The sequence below is a fragment of the Talpa occidentalis genome, unplaced genomic scaffold, assembly GCF_014898055.3.
Source record: "Talpa occidentalis isolate TD23 unplaced genomic scaffold, MPIMG_talOcc4v2.1 talOcc4.17, whole genome shotgun sequence".
NCBI lineage: Eukaryota > Metazoa > Chordata > Mammalia > Eulipotyphla > Talpidae > Talpa > Talpa occidentalis.
The window spans coordinates 58,579,460-58,595,879 of record NW_023601754.1 but is presented as its reverse complement, the minus strand read 5'-3'; the positions used below and the strand labels follow the sequence as shown (position 1 = coordinate 58,595,879).

Sequence of the window (16,420 nt, the reverse complement as noted above, 5' to 3'; positions counted from 1 at the left end):
GAAATCCAAGAATATCCCCACCCTCAGGCCTGAGCACTGCACAGGGATGTAGCTGCCCGCTTAATGCCTGCTGAACAAAATCAGTGTTCTGAAAAAAGAAGGAAGGAAACATTTATGGAGCCTTAATATCTACCATTAATCTGTTCAATGCCTTTCACCTGCATTCTCTCTCCTTTCACATTCAAAACTATACAAAATAGCACTAGCTATGTTTTTAAGAACAAGAAATCTGAAAATCTGGGCCTCAGAAAGGTTAAGTAATTTGCCCTACTCCACACTATTGGTGGAGCTGGGTTTGAATCCATGTCCCTTGCCTCCAAGACCCACACTCTTGAACCAACTCATCCTGTAATGCCAGCACTGTCCTGCCAGCAGTACCAGGTACAAGTTGGAGCCCCAAAACTAGGCGGTGAGGCCACCACCTTTAGGATATTAAAGCTCCACCTAGCCACTCAACTCTGCCCCCTAGTTCCCAGCAGCTCCCTGGCTCAGGAAATCTGGCCCCTGGCACACTGGGAGTTAACAGCGCAGGGTACCTGTGAGTTCCTCAGCTTGGATGTGGGGGTGGATTTCATTTGGGGCATCTTTCACTGACTTGGAATTTGCTCCTCACCATTCTTCTGTTAAACATGCACAGACTACTCCAGTGGGCTGCTCATGCTTCCAGCCTCTTTACAGCAAGGTGGCCTTTTTCTAGAATGTGCCTGTTGAGGCTCAGAGCGTTCCTCCCCAAAACATGCCAAAGTGGCATGTTGAGTACTGTGAATTAAAGTGCTTGAGAAACAGACAAAGCAGGAATTCTACTCTGACCCCTTCTGTCTCACCGAAGGCAGGAAATAAATCTCCCTTGGGACAGGCACTCTCATGTATGAAGAGGGAAGAAGACATCCTTGTTACCAGGTAAGGGATTCCAAGCCTTTTTGGCCTATGTAAATAAACTTAGCTCCTCACTAAATTAGTGTCCAAATCAAAAATGTCAAAAATGTCTTCATCCTGTCAATTCCTCACAAATGTATTGTCTATTTGTCTCAGATTTATATATGCATGATGCTGTGTTCATCTTACAGGTCCCGTATTCAGATGGCATTTCTGTACATACAAAGTTAAATTGGTTGATCTGTTAATCTGCCTAGAGTGCATTTCATTATCAGGCCAACCAAAAAGACTGAGAGGAATAGGGAAAATTCTGTCCAACACACCTCAGAACTCTCCTAGCCTCTACCCACTACCTAGACACATAAAATTAACCATCCACATTTTTATGTATTTGTTACAATGGTGCCCCTACTTCTCAGCACCTATTTTCTGTATTAGCCAAGGTTCTCCAGAGAAATGGAACCAATTGGTTATAGATATGAGAGAGGAGATTTACCTTGGTAATTGACTCACAGCAGCTCATAGGATTACATAGGCTGCCCTCTGTAAGCTGGAAAGCCAGCAAAGCTAGTGGTATTGAAAACGTGGTGGTGCGATGGACCTTTCCTATTCCTGCTTATCTTGCAAGAAAAGTCATCTTTGATGACTCCAGGGATTTTTGCTGCCTGGACCATTTACCAAAGGGGCTTGGCAGTCAACAGCGTGTTGAATCGGTCCTGAAAAGATGTATGAAAAACATTTTTGAGGGCCTCCCTGGTGGCGCAAGGGTTTAAGCACTGCATTATGAAGCAATCCACAGCCTCTGCAACATGAGTTCGATCCCCTGCTGGTCCTGTGGGAGCAACCCACATGGTGCAGCTGACCTCTCCTGTCTCACCTGCTGCTCCCCTCAGCAGTGTATTTCATCAGTCTGCCTGTTCTGTTCCCCGCTCTGGCTCTGGGGAATCCTCTCACCCCCCACACCTCTGGCCTGTACCCCAGCTCTTGTATGCATAAATAAAAAAATCTTTAAAAAAAGAAAAAAAGAAAAAACATTTTTGAATAACTGGAATGACCTAAAAGAGCTGACTATTTAAAAGACACCTGAGTTTCTGTGCTACAGAAAGAGAGCTGAACTACTTTACTACCCCTTTTGTAGTGCCTTTTCCATTGATGAGATTTTTAAATTTAATCATCTTTCCCTTCCTAGTACAGAATGGGAGGTGTCCTCACCAATGGATTTCCTGCATAAATGTAAATTTCCCTTACTAAAGGGTAACTTACTCTGTTTCCAAAGATTTTTCCGTGTCTGCTATTCTCCAAATAATAATACTTATGCCAAAGAGGCATACCGTGGTGGCACAACCTACCATTCTCCAGTAGGTACCCATACCTCTGCTCACACTTCTGGAATGCCATGTGACTTTTGTGCAGCTTTTTTAAAAAATTTTTTTAAAGATTTATTTATTTATGCATACAAGAACTAGGATACACGTCAGAGGTGTGGGGGATTCACCAGAGAGGATTCACCAGAGAAGATTCACCAGAGAGGATTCACCAGAGTGGGGAACAGAACAGGCGGATCGACTGAAATACACTGCTGAGGGGAGCAGCGGGTGAGTCAGGAGAGGTCTGCTGCACCATGTGGGTAGCTCCCTGGCCAGGGATCAAACTCGTGCTGCAGTGGCTGCAGATAGCTCCATAGGTTGCGTCTTAACTCCTTGTGCCACCAGGGAGGCCCCTTTTGTGCAGTTTTAATTCCACTCTCCTGTCAATGTCCAACCTAAGTTGGGAGTTCCATTCAATGTCCAGCTACTCAACAAGGGGACCGACTCCACAGACCAGTCCAGCAACTTCTTCCCAACAACTGACAATCTGGCTATTGTTTTCCGTAGTCCTAACTTGTACTGTGATTGTAAAACAATGGTTCTATTATTCTCTCTTGCTTATTCTTTTGAATTTCCAGAGATCTTTATATTTCAGAATGGAGGCATACCACCTGTCACATGGCAGACGGCCAATAAAATTCTGTTAATGGATTACTATGGGTAATCTATTGACTTATCCTAACAGCCCACTTCTAGATTTAGCAATCCCTCAAAGGAAAACTTTGGAAAGCTATAAATAATCCAAGGGACAAATCAACCCAAAGTGGAAGCCGGAGAATGAATTCCTTTGAATCAAAATGAAACTGAAAAGAGGACTTTGGAGCTTCAAAGAGAAACCTAATTTTTCTTCCTTCACCAGGAATTTCTAGACCAGACTGCAGAGGTCCACAGAGTCTGAAGAAGGAACAGCCAAAGGCACGCCACAAATACAAGGTAAGACTTCTGCGAATTCTCTCCAGACTCTGCTGGAGACTGTATCATACCAGGAGAGACATGGGCCTCACCTGGCCCTGGGAACTGTCTCTGGGGAACTACAAAAAAGTCAGGGTTCACATATTGCTTTTTTATAAAAGCTTTTGAAACTAGTGCACTCCAGCAAGACACAGAACAGCAACCTAACCTTGGCACTGCAGAGCTGGACTTCTGGCAGGCAACCAAGAGTCAGAACAAGTTCTTAAAACTACTTTCTAGCTCTTCATGGACACAATGATCTGTAGCTAGAAGGCTGCGGAGCCTGCAGGCTGCTGGCTCGCCCCCTCCTGAGTCCAGCAGCATGTGTGCACTGTGATTAGGTTTATTTAGATCTAGAACTGGTAGAGAGTCCTCAGACAGAACTGCCTCCCTCTGCTCCTGCTGGGAAGTGACACTGAAGGGGTCTGAGGAGTGGCCACTGTAGGACTCAGCCGTCTGTGCCAGAGTGTGCCCTTCAGGAAGCGAAAACACGGTGAAATGAAGATAAACGTAAAAAAAAAAAAAAAAACTAATTTGAGGGCCTCCCTGGCGGTGCAAGGGGTTGAGACGAGCCTATGGAGCTGTCAGCAGCCATTGCAGAATGAGTTCGATCCCTAGCCAGCATGAGTTCGATCCCAAGCTGCCCACATGGCACGGCAGACCTCCCCTGACTCGCCTGCTGCTCCCCTCAGCAGTGTGTTTTGTCGGTCTGCCTGTTCTGTTCCCTGCTCTGTCTCTGGTGAATCCTCTTACCACCACCCCACCCTTGTACCTCTGGCCTGGACCCCAGTTCTTGTGTGCATAAATAAATCTTTAAAAAAAATTAATTTGAATCCTAGAACCACTCTTATCAGTCAGGTAAACACAGGTGAGTCGTTCTAACTTCAGAGCCTCAGTTTCCCTCGGGGAGGGCCAGTGCCTGAGCTGTTGGGTTGTAGCTGAACGCAGGCCCACTGTCTGCTGACACGGGAGCTACCAGCCAAGCCCCAGCTTTCAAGAAAGGAAGAGTTTATTGCAAGCTCACACACATGGCAGGAGACTGGAGGGAGGCATGGCCCAAATCTGGCTCCCCAAGGATGAAGCTTTGGTATTTAAGGGATTTAGGGACAAAGAAAGTATTAAAATGCAAGTGGGGGCCTCCCTGGTGGCACAAAGGGTTAAGCACAGCACTGTGAAGCTATGTGCAACCTCTGTAGCACAAGTTCAATCCCAGCCAGCCAACTAGTGAGCTACCCACATGGTGCAGCAGACCTCTCCTGCCTCGCCCGCTGCTCCCCTCAGTAGTGTATTTCTGTCAGTTTGCCTGTTCTGCTCCCCACTCTGTCCCTAGTGAATCCTCTCATTCCCCCGCACCTCTGACCTGTACCCCAGTTCTTGTATGCATAAATAAATCTTTAAAAAAGTAATAAAAATAAAATGCAAGTGGGTAGAGTCTGGCAGCTTCACTCTGCTAAATCATAGCAACTCACAATTGGGTTCAGAACTGCAACAAAGCTGAGTACCCCCCGATTCTGCATACTATCATTTAACCATGATCCGGGCATTTTTGGTCCATTTTCCATGGCTATTTTCAGTTCAGATGGTGAGCGTGTCCTTGAGAACAGTGAACACGCTTCAGGGCCTGCACTCTGAAATACAGCTTGGCCAACTCATGAAAAGTCTGGTTTTCTCCACATTTAATTAGGGGAGGGTATTTTTGTCCTACTGTTTCACTCTTGCAAGCCCCGCTATACTTGCAGGATAAGCAGAAGCAGGAAAGAACCACCAAAATTCAAGGGGACAGACCAATAATTATCCTTATGGAAGAGTTGGAAGAACACTTAGAAGCCACTGAGCTTAAAATAAGGAAAAACCTAGGCCTTAGCTCAAGTTCTCTACAGCCAGTATTTTTAACTGCCAACGTTGAAGGGAAGGGGCATGAAACCACCAAGAGAAGTGGGGGGCCTTTCTGTGTGGTAGTAGAGCCACCTGGGAAGGTCTGTAAGACACAAATTACTGCACCCTCCCCTGGGTTTAGATTAAGTAGGTCTGGAAGGAGGCCAAGAGTTCCCATTTTTTTTTAAATTTATTTATTTATGCATACAAGAACTGTGGTGTAAGCCAGAGGTGCGAGGGGTGAGAGGATTCACCGCAGAGAGTTGGGAGCAGAACAGGCAAATTGACTGAAATGCACTGCAGAGGGGGGCAGCAGGGGAGACAGGAGAGGTCTGTTGTGCCATGAAATCTAATGAGACCCCATTAGTGCTGATACTGCTGATCCAGACATCTCTCTTTGAGATCCGCTGCCATTGAGTCCAAATGTGTAGGGTAAGAAAAAAGTATCAGGCTTTTCCACCCTCCCGCCATTAGATTGAATGCACACCTGATGGTGGACACCTGGAGTAGGGCGTGGGCGCGTAGGTGGGCGTGCCTGAGCAGAGTGGCTGGGCATATAAGGCCAGGACGCCAGAGGAACAGAACCAGAGAAAGAGAAGAGAAGGGAACAGCAGAACCACCAGCAGAGAACAAGAGAGAGAAGCAGGGGCCACAAGAGAGCAGAGAGCTCAGAGTGTGCCTGCTGTGTGCCTGGTAAATCCCAATAAAAGCCTGCTAAAGCCGCTGAGGGCTCCAGGACTCTCTCCTTTGCTCGGGTCATAAAGAACCCGCCCTGTGACATCCGGCCCCTACAAAATGGAAACAGTATCAGTTGTTTGAGATCTGTGAGGCTAGACATTCAAAACAATGGCCCCTTTCTCTCAGAGACAGATGGTTTCAGTTCTTCTATCCTAGGCTCTGTGCCAGAAGCTTACTCACTTAATCTCCATAACACCCTTCGAGAAGGTGCCATTATTATTTACCTTTTGATAAGGAAATTGAGACCTACAGAGCTTGTGCAATTTGCTCAAGGTCTAGTAACTAGTGAATGAGGGAACTAGGAAAGGGACCGGGGCTGTCTGAGCTCTTAGCCCTGGGGCTGTCTCTTGCTTTTAAGTTAATTTTTCAGCTGATTAATATTAAATAGTGCCAGTCAATCGGCCAGCACCAAACCCAAGTTGACAGTTGGAATGTTTTTCTCATTAGGGGCCCTAAGGTATGTAAGGAGCATGTAAAATTTAAGTGGAGACAAGACAGGCAGCCACCACAGCCCGCTCGCTCCGGGTCATCCCACCCTCCGAGACCTTGGGGTCCCCAGGAGGCTGTGGGCCTGCCTACTCCCATTATACATTTGCTCCTCCGTGGGAGAGTTGAGAAATTCTCCGGGTCTCTCTCAGCTTATCAGAGATCAAATGAGGACCCTCTCCCATGTCTCATTCCAGGTGATCCCCGACTCAACCTTCTGCAGTCTCAGGATCTGCTCGTCACAAAGGCCACTCTCCCAGTGTAAGTGACCAAACCGGGGCTTTCACTCCCTCCCAGAAAGCCCAACTCTGAGTCACCAGACCGGCTTTACAAACACAAATTCAAGATGACTGTCAAGGGCAATTGGGTTAGCGCCCTAATAACGCTGCCTACACCCCCCCCTACCACCCCCCACCCCCACCCCCACCCCCAACCCCCAGTGGTGGGATTGCTGTGATTTTATAGGATGGGCGTTTGAAGCTTTGTATTTCCAGGTCGGAGGAGGTGCGGGACATTCCGGGTGTTGGACCTTCCCAGCAGGGAATTTTCTCCGCAACCAGAAGATGTTTGTTTCTGCTGTCACTATCAACTCAGAGAAAAACAGAATTATTAGGGTTAAAATGTAGTCAGTTTTTCCAAAACTTCCAGAAAAGCAGTTGGAGGAAGTTAAGGGTTAATTGTAAGGAGTGAGTTAACAGCTCACACTAAAGAGGGCATGTAAAATTTATTCCCCAGGTTTCTTGTTGCAAATTGGAGGGGATCTAGCTACAATAATCTCTGGTACCCTGGGCCATAATGATTTTAACACAGAAAAAAATATAATAAATCAGCAAAATTTCTACACGATCCCCACCCCAACGGTAGCATGGGCAAGTGCCGGAGGCCAGACCTGGCAAAAGGTCGTGTGAGGGTTCCTGCAGGACGAGACAGTGTAGATGAATGTGAGGGGGGAAGGGTATCGGGAAATGAGGAGACACAGACACTTGGTGAGGTGCAAGTATCTCCTGCCGATGTATAAAATTTATTTATACATCAGAAATTTTTTATTTGATCATTCCATCATGCAATCATGATTGATTTTATTTTTACATTGTTTCAGAAATTATTATGATCATTAACAGTGCACAGCCCTTTCTTAATTTTCCCAGTCTATGATTCACTTGGTTACTTGGTTACATTAACTTGGTTCCATTATTTCCCTAGGTGATGCATGTTATTCAGAAAATAGAAACAGGTGCCACACACAATGTGATTTATGCCGTCAAGCTAAAAGATTAAGCAGGCCCTGTAAGATCGAGGGCGGCTTCCTATTTTCTGTAGAGAACCACAGGGTCCCGGGACCATGGGAACATGTGGTGTGTTTTTCTCGGACCGTTTCGCCTCCCGGGGCTCCTCAGGGCCTTCTCTTGTGGGGACTTTTACCGGGCTCAGTTCCATCAGCTCTATCAAGCGTGGCTTGTAAAGAACTCAGTGTTACTCATGGTAACTGAATTACAAATTGGAGGACGTGGAGAATTATTGGGAATCGTTTCATGATCCATCATGTTGGAAGGCACATTTCTCAAAGCACTGAGGGGTGCATTACCGAAACTGGCGTGAACGCCAACACTCATTGTGTTATTCTAAAGCTTGTAGAAAATTTCTATGGTTTCAATAACTGCCATAAACAAATGAAAGGAAGCCAGCTATGGAGTTTTCTGACTTTTCAGAAATCTTCCTCATGCCTGGACCTTGTCAGACAACGTGGGCTCCCTGACTTTTCAGGAGTTTTCCCGCTTGTTTTGTCTATCATGCTACATGGTTTTTATTTAATGAAGATGAAACTGAACAGTGGGGTAAGATGCATTATTCACCTCATCAGAGGAGGGAAAATGCACTTTCTTGCGTGTTTTGCAGGAATTGTCCACCATGGCCAAGCAGGAGCTTCGGACCAACGGTATGCCTGGTGGTATTGCCCCAGAGAATGTCCGTGGTATCCAGTCTGGAAGCTCCCTAGCTTCTGGAAACCATGGGCAGCCTTTGGGGGAGACCGCTTACTCAAACTCAAGAGTGACGCAGTATGATGCAGGAAGAGTGAACTTCCAGACCCCAGTCGTGGGGGTGCAGAGCCCAGTGGGAGTCATACAGAATCAGCACATCCCAGGAGCCACAAATCTCCAGACCCGGCCCGGGGGCCCACAGAATCCTCCAATGCACGCCTCCAGCCAGCCCCAACAGGGCACGGCATTTGGGTCACTTCTTACATTTGATCCCAGGAAATTCATAAATATGGAGACCAAAACACTAGGGGTGAGTGGGCCATCTTGTTTGGGGTCACTGCATAAGCCCACCCCTCTACACCACATGGACAAGGAAGGATGTAGCGACAGGAAGGCGCAGGGCAGGTTTTCTGTGACCCGAGTGGAGGGGTAGAGGAGGAGAGTCCTGGAGCCCCCAGTGGCTTTTGCAGGCTTTTATTGAGCTGACCAGGTTCATGTCAGGCGGGGGTGCAGGGGGACCGGGAGGCTGGCAAGCCTCCCAGCGCCCAGCAAGTCTTCACTGTTTCTGGGCTCTCTGGCCTTCTCTCGTGGCCTCTTTCTCTGCCGCTCTTCTCCGGCATCCCCGTGACGCCACCCTTATAGGCCCAGTCTCAGCCCGGGTGTGCCCACTTCCGTAGACCCACACCCGCTCCAGGTGTCGGCCATCAGGCGTGCGTTCAAGGCTGCAGGATTCATCATCAATCCTAATGGCGGGAGGGCAGGGCAGCCTGACAATCATTTACCCTACAAAGGGATAGAGGACGAAGGACAAAAGCAGGGAGGGTGGCAGTCTCTGGAGCTGGACCAGAACAGCCCCGCCCTCCCTCCCTCGCCTGCCCTCTCCCGGCCCGAGGCGCCCAAGGCGTGGTCTTCGGGAGAGGTAGTAAAAGGTGATAACGCCTCTCCCCTCTCCAGCTCCTGGGGTAAAGATCAGCAGAAGTTTCCCTGAGACAGCTGTCAGCTGGGAAGGCAGGCGGTCCAAGTTTCTGGGTGATTCATTTGCTGGGTGTCCTCGGGCACCCCCTCTCCCTTCCCTGGGCCCCATCTCCTCATCTTCAGGAGAAAGCCTAGCACGCTGCCACCTCAAACTGCCTCTCATGTTTTGTGGTTTCCTCTTCCACCAAGGGGGTTCTGGCTCCATCTGGTAACCTGCAAAGCTCAGTTTGATTCCATTTATGAAGCAGAAAGCAGGTCTGTCCTGCACCCCACTGGACACCCAGCCAGCCCCCCAAGTGGCGCCTGGCAGGTAACAGCGCCCAGTCCTGGGCACCTGCCCAGTCAACACAGCCAGCACCTGCCCGTGCAGAGCTGAGGTCCAGGATGCCGAGAAGACCAAGGAGGGTCTTGTTTGGGTCGGAGTTGTAATTATAATATGTGCTGGCGGTTGCCAGAGAGATACGCGCAGACCATCACGGGCACGGGCACCCACAGGGGGCACAAGGCCCTACTGGGCCATGAGGGTGAGGACAGGTCCAAGAGCAGGACAGGCTCACAGACAGGGCCACAGTGGCCAGCACGGGGCCGGCTCCCAGCCTCGTGGTTTGCTGCCAGAGTCCGGCCCAGGCTGCTTCTCAATACGCCTGGCCCAGCAGAAGGCGGGTGTTTCCCCCTCTGCTCTAAACTGTCTCCCGGGGCACACGAGCAGCACCTGTGGAGTTTTACAAAGCACCCAGGCAAGTCCCCACCCCAAAGTGGGGATCCAGTTGATGAGGGGTAAGCCTCAAAACCAGTGCCACCACGGGGATTCTGGGGTACAGAGCCCGCTCTGCTCCCTCACAGAGACTTGTCCTCCCTGCAGGTCGTGCAGATCCTCATCGGCCTGATCCACATCTTCTCTGCAGTCAAGCCTTGGGAGTATTACCGATATTCTATAACTGCAATATCAGGGTACCCGGTCTGGGGAGGCATATCCGTGAGTACAAGGCCACGTGGCCTCCTCCCTGGTGCAAATTTCAGGTGTTCCAGAAAAGAAGGTGTGGGCCCTGCACTGGGGGAGTGAAAATGTGGAGGCAGACGGATGCGACAAGGCGTAGGGACCTCAGAGACAGCTGAAAGCCCGTGCAGAGCTGAGGTCCAGGATGACGAGAAGACCAAGGGGGGTCTTGTTTGGGCCAGAGTCGTAATTATAATACTCACTGGCAGTTGCCAGAGACATACGCACAGACCGTCACGGGCACCCATAGAGAGCGCAAGGCCCTACTGGGCCAGGAGGGTGAGGACAGGTCCAAGAGCAGGGCAGGCTCACAGACAGACAGGGCCACAGCGGCCAGCGGTACAACACAGGGCCATACGGTGCAACATCTCGCTCTCTTTCTCGTCTGCATAGTTTATTATATCTGGATCCCTCTCGGTGTGTGCTGAAACGGACCCCGACCCTTGTCTGGTGAGTCTCACTGCCGTCTTTCCCCAGCCTGGGCATTAAAATTCAACTCTCCACCCAACACGAGAAAGAGGCCTCACATAGTGGGGTGGCCTGGCTCTAGGTTCAGCTTTTACATCCTTTATCGCATTGGCCCCCACGCATCTATGTAGTTCTATTATGTTCCTTTTGCAGAGGAGGAAACTGAGGCACAGGGAGGTCAGGTGACTTGCCTAAGATCACACAGTGGGAACGTGGCAGAGCCGGGACTGGAAGCCAGGGCTCGCTGACTCCAGGGATTGCTTTTGCCCTGTTGCATTTTACTCAGAAACAGCAGTTTGGAAAATGCACAAGTTTTCACAGCACAATGACCTAGGGGGTGCCCTGAGCCATTTCAGTCATTCCTTTAAGGTATTTCCTGTCCTTCCCTTTGGCTGGACCTGGAAAAAAGTGAGGGGAATGTTCACCTTTAACATATTAGAGTCCAGATCACAGGCACAGGGCTCAGAATTCCCCTGCAGCTCTGCACTGTTGTCTCTGTCTCAACAGTCAGCAACACATGTGCTGCTGTTTCCCCCAGATCTCTGCTCGCTTCTGCAGGGCACTGTGGCGTCCTCCCTATGTCTCCCTCCACCCCACCTTTCCAGTCTCCTCTGCTGCTCCTCAGCTGATTCTTGGGGTATTTTCCCAGTTAATTGCAACCGCTGCCCTACACAAATCTGCATCTCGATGAAGAGTGATCTTGTCCCCTTGTTGGGAACAAACCAGCCTCTCCACTCTGCCTGACCCTCTCTTTCCCACCCTGACTCCATTTCTCCTACTCCCCGAGAGGGCCCACCTGCCCGGCTTCACCGCTTCTTCTCCCTCGGCCTCACCAGGTCAACGGCAGTGTCGGCATGAATGTGGTCAGCGCCATTTTCTCTCTGGCTGGCATCAGCATTCAGCTTACAGATATGTTCAAGTACCCGGTGAGCATTCGGGCTGCCTGGGACCCTTCACTTCCAAAAGACCAGAAGGGCTTGATTTAGAGGTTGTTCCAGAACAGGAAGGAATTAAGCTGAAATCCACCCCGGGATGACAATCGCTAGGTGCAAGAACTATGTAACCATCCCCAAAACCCTGTGGCCTCTGAGGCAGGCAGGGCAGACCCCTCTGCAGACAAGGACAGAGACTCAGCTGAAGCCCTCCCTACTCCCCCCAACACACACACCCCTGTCCTATTACTGCTCAGAGGCAGCAGGTGCCAGCAGCTGCTACACTCAATGCATCAGATCACCTGCCCCGGAAAGGTACATAGAGGGGACCACCTATTGCATAAAAGGAGGTGCTGGTGGTAGGCTCTTGTCTTATTTGAGGTCCCCCAGATGCAGATGCTGAGACAAGAATTCAGGCACAAATTATTCAAGTCCAAAGTTATCCCAGAAAACCCCAGGGTGGGAAGGAGAAGGAACAGAAGCCTCCCTATAAGGTGGCTTAAGGCCACCCCATAAGTCCCCTCTGGAGCTCAGTGCCGCTGGGGCTCTGGAGGGCAGTGAGGCCCATGCATCTTGGAGTCACAGCCTGTCCTGGGTAAGAGAGCTGGGGTGCTTTTTCCCCAGCTCCCCTCAATTGCTGACTGCTAACTGCTTCTGAGGAGCACCAGGGGCCCAGATTTCCGGCCAGCACCTTGGGGTAAAATCAGCGCTCTGCAAAGCAAGTGGTGAGGAGTCAGCCAGAGAGGCCAGACAGCGCAGCGGGCTCTGGGCGGGGCATGACCAGTGTCCACATCTGCCTGGGCCTGAAGCCCAAGGTCAGCAGTAACTTGTTCCACAGTTGCCTGAAACCTGATGCTCTCAGCACTCCCCAGAGAAGGCTGGTGGGTACAGGGGTGTGGGCAGTCCATGAAGGGGGCGCTTGAGGTAGGCCCAGCTGCTGCAGCCTTGTGTCTGAAGATGGCAGCACCCACAAACCCAGAGAGGGCTCTTGACATGAGGCAGCAAGGACATGCCTGTGTGGGGTGGATCAGAGTCCAGCCACAATGTCTGCCTGTCCTAAACGTGGTCATGACAGTTGGGGCCACCGTCGATCCAGGGAGTATGAAGGTGCTGCAGCACCTAGTATCCACCCTCCGTTGCAGAGAGGAGCGTGGAGGGTTAGGTGTTGGGGGTGTTGCACACAACCCTGTGCCCATGCCCACCACGTGGTGGGTGGGACCAAGGCCTGGAGCCCACTGATCTCCAATCAGACTTGGCCAGGGCCAAGGCCAGCCCAGCACCAGGGCTGTCTCAGCAGAAGCTCCGAGGGGCCGAGTTCAGCCTTCTGAGCAGCCTCCAGGCCAGATGCAGGTGGTGGGGCTGAGAAAGCCAAGGGCCATGCACAGCCGGCGGATGCCCCTGTCTTGCTGGTGCCCCTTCCCTGAGCCTCAGCCAAGACACCCAGCTCCTTGCCAGAGTCCTCGCTGAGATGAGTCTCTGTCTGAGTTCCGGCCAGAGCTGAGTGAGATGAGAAGTTGGAGCAGAAGGAAGCTCCGGCGGTGATGGATGGGGAGGAGAAGGGGCGCGTTATCAGGTCATCACCGCTCAGGGCCGCCGGGGCTTCACTGGAAAGATGGTGCAAAGCAAGGCTCAGTCACCCCAAAACTAAGGGGGAGGAGCCAGGTATTGATCCCCTGAGCCCAAACCATCCTTAAGAGAGGGCTGCCGTCCAGGGGCATTGATTTCTGGGGACTTCAGGCCTGTTGTGCAAACAGCAAAGTGGGCTCCCGGGGCTGCAGAGGCCCCGAGCACTGGCAGCTGGTTGCTGGCGTGGTGTGCACAGAAGGCACCAGCTCCCAGGTGCCAGGTGCAGAGAACCTGGGCCTTCTGGGTGAGGGCGGGGCACTTGCTCGGGGGAGCCTGGCAGGTGTACTGTCCCTGGACTGACTGAAAGTCTCCCTTTCCTCTCTGCCCCTAGCCCTACGGGGTGATTTTCTCAGGTAGTCTCCTCCCGTTCGCCCTGCTGGAGTTCTGCCTCGCCTGTATGGTCTCACATTTGGGGTGCCAGGCCGTGTGCTGGAATAAATATTTGGTGAGTGTTGGGAAGCAGAGCATGCTCTGGAGGGCAGGGGGTGACCTGATCACAGGGAGAAATTAGGCCTGAGGGAGTGTCTGTCAGGTCAGGCTGCTATAACAAGCGTACCACAGGCTGCGTGGCTTAAAAACAGCCAGAAATCTTTCTCACAGTCTGGAGGCTGGAAGTCCTAGATCAGGGAGCCCGCGGGGTCGATCCTGGCGAGGGGCCTCTTGCTGTCGTCTTCTTTCAGCCTCATGGCAAAAGGAGAATAGAGAAACTCTCCAGAATGTCTTTCATAAGAGCCCTGATCCTACCTGTGGACTCCTTAGCCGAATCCAAAAGTCGTCTTTCCAAAGCCAAGGTGCTCCCCACTACATCACGGGGTACCCACTCCCCAGCCTGCTGGGGCCGTTTCCTTGTGCTTCTCCAGCCTCCACTTGCCCCCAGTCCTGAGCCAATGTGTGAGCTAGATTCCATCACCTGCCGGAGGCCCCTAAGGCCAGCGGTGCTGAGACAAGGAAAACACCAAGGTCATGGCTGAAAACCTGATCAGCTCGGGTGGGAGGACGGGCCCGTGGGGATGTTCTTTCTTGTGTCTGTGAAGCTGTGTCTGGGGGACAAACTGGATTAGAAAAAGAAACAGAACGACCTGATGGCGCAGACCCGTGGCGGGGAATGTGTGCCGGGGCAAGGCCAGATGCTAAAAGAACGCTTCGTTGTCTGTAACCAACTGTGGGCGGGTAGGAAGGCTGCTTGTAGCAATAAACACGAGCTGCCCGGGGCACTCGGGACGCTTGAGCACAAATGAGAGGCCTTGTGTCCCCAGGCTCCCGCTTAAACTTTATTTTGTGTCTGTCATTGCTTGGTAATTTCCACGGCCCAATCGGATTCCTCTCTGCTGGACTCGGCCCTCACCCCACCACCCCCGTCTAGTCAGCAGTGTCTGTGGCAGCTAGCTTTGAGTGCACGTCGCACAGCCGCAGGTGGCATGGCTTGAACAGTAGCCTCTTCTGTGACCCTTGGGGATCATGTCTGCTGGGCAGCTCTGGTCTGATCCGGCCCCGTGGACCCCTGCAGACCCCCGGGAGTCGCGGTAGCTGGAGGACCTCAGACGGTCTCAGCCGGGGTGCCTGGCAGTTGACAGGCGGCCTGACGATGCAGACAGCGGCCCTGCTGCCTCTCATGAACCAAGGCCGGCCCCGCTTGCTTTACGGCCGGCCTCGGTGTCCCGAGGAGCAGCAAGGCCCCAGGCGTGCGGCCAGGATGAAGAAGAACCTGTGGTCATTTTTGCAGTTTCCCACAGAGGAAGATGATGCCTCATGCCCTTTGCCTTTCAGTACGTCACCCCGGTTCCATTGACTGTCGTCAACACAGTCAACGCAGCCAACACCACCAACCCGGCCGGCGCTGCCGCCAGCCCTGTCAAGCCGACTTACTGCAGTGCTTAGCTGGGTATGCCACCCGCCCTAGTGCTGTCGCTGATTATTCCCAGGGCTAGAGAACACGGGACGTCTGTTTCAATGACAAGGAGGAACCGTCACCGCAGGATCTTCCTTCTCCCCAAGCCCTCCACGACCTTCACGCCAGCACTCAGCCGGGCCAGCACAAACAACCATTTTTCCTTCTTTATTCCTAAACTGCCTTCTTATTTTTTATTGATGTCTTTTTAAAATTCATTCATAGTCTCCTGGTGGTTCTGGGCATCTTTTAACCTCCATTAAAAAATGCAGACTAGGGAGCCTCCCCAGTGGCGCAGCGGTTGGGCGCTGGGTTGCAAAGCTGCCCGCAGCCTCTGCAGCACCGATTCAATCCCCGGCTGCTCCCCAGCCACCAGAGGAGGGTCCCGCATGGCGCGCAGACCTCTTCTGCCGCCCGCTGCTGCTCCCCGCTCTGACTCTGGTGAATTCTCTCACCCTCCCGCGCTTCTGACTGTACCCAGTGCTTGTATAAATAATAAATAAATCTGAAAAAAAAAAAAGAATATTATAAAAAAAAAAAATGCAGACTATACCCCTCTGTGATTTTCTAAGCAGGCAAATGGTCGGAAAAGCATCAGACAGAATCAGAGAAAAAGTGAAAAATAAGTTTAATAGCACGTAGACCTTCTGTATACATGGGAGAGACCATAAGACTGAGCCCCTCGCCCGCAAGCCTTCAGACTCCATCTTAAATAACTCAGCCAAGAGGATGCTTGGGGGGAGAGAGTTGAGGTCAGTTAGGGAGGTCAGGGCTCAGTCACCAAGGGTAAGGCTGTTATGCAGATTTAGATCTGCCTTCCCCATGGAGAAGAGATCACAGATTGGGTCTCCCAGACAGTGAGGGAGGCCACCTGAGGGAGAAGAATCCCCTTTAGACATGTAGATGTCGTTCGCAAAAGGGAACCTCCACTCGGCCCTCATAGCCCTCCCGTGAAATAAACCTCTTTGGGAAAAGACACCTTTTGGGGTGGCAGAATTTTACTCCCTATAGTAACAACAGTAAAAGCCTCACCGGCAACCACAAGAATTATATTGCTCACGTGTGTGTGACCTGGGCAGGACTCACTCATGCACTTGTGTTTAGACGAGGGCCAGTGAGGTCACCCCCTGCCTCTGGGGGACTGCTGGGCTGACTTGCTTCTGCTCCATCTGCTCATCCCCCAACAGGCTCGCCCGGACGTGGCCACGTGGCTGCATTTTCCAAGGGAGAACAGAAGCAGGTGAGGCCTCAGGTCAGAACTG

At 51.5% G+C, this 16,420-nt stretch overlaps 1 protein-coding gene across 1 annotated transcript; it reads left to right on the top strand.

Annotated features, from left to right (window-relative positions):
• The first annotated feature begins 351 nt into the window (after window positions 1–351).
• MS4A18 (membrane spanning 4-domains A18) lies at window positions 352–15,433 on the top strand. Its single transcript, XM_054697554.1, has 9 exons — window positions 352–381; window positions 3,113–3,176; window positions 6,491–6,554; window positions 8,190–8,229; window positions 10,110–10,223; window positions 10,638–10,694; window positions 11,549–11,638; window positions 13,602–13,715; window positions 15,038–15,433. Exons 1-9 carry the CDS (start codon window positions 352–354, stop codon window positions 15,146–15,148), a joined length of 684 nt encoding a protein of 227 aa, XP_054553529.1. The 3' UTR covers window positions 15,149–15,433.
• Window positions 15,434–16,420: the final 987 nt, after the last annotated feature.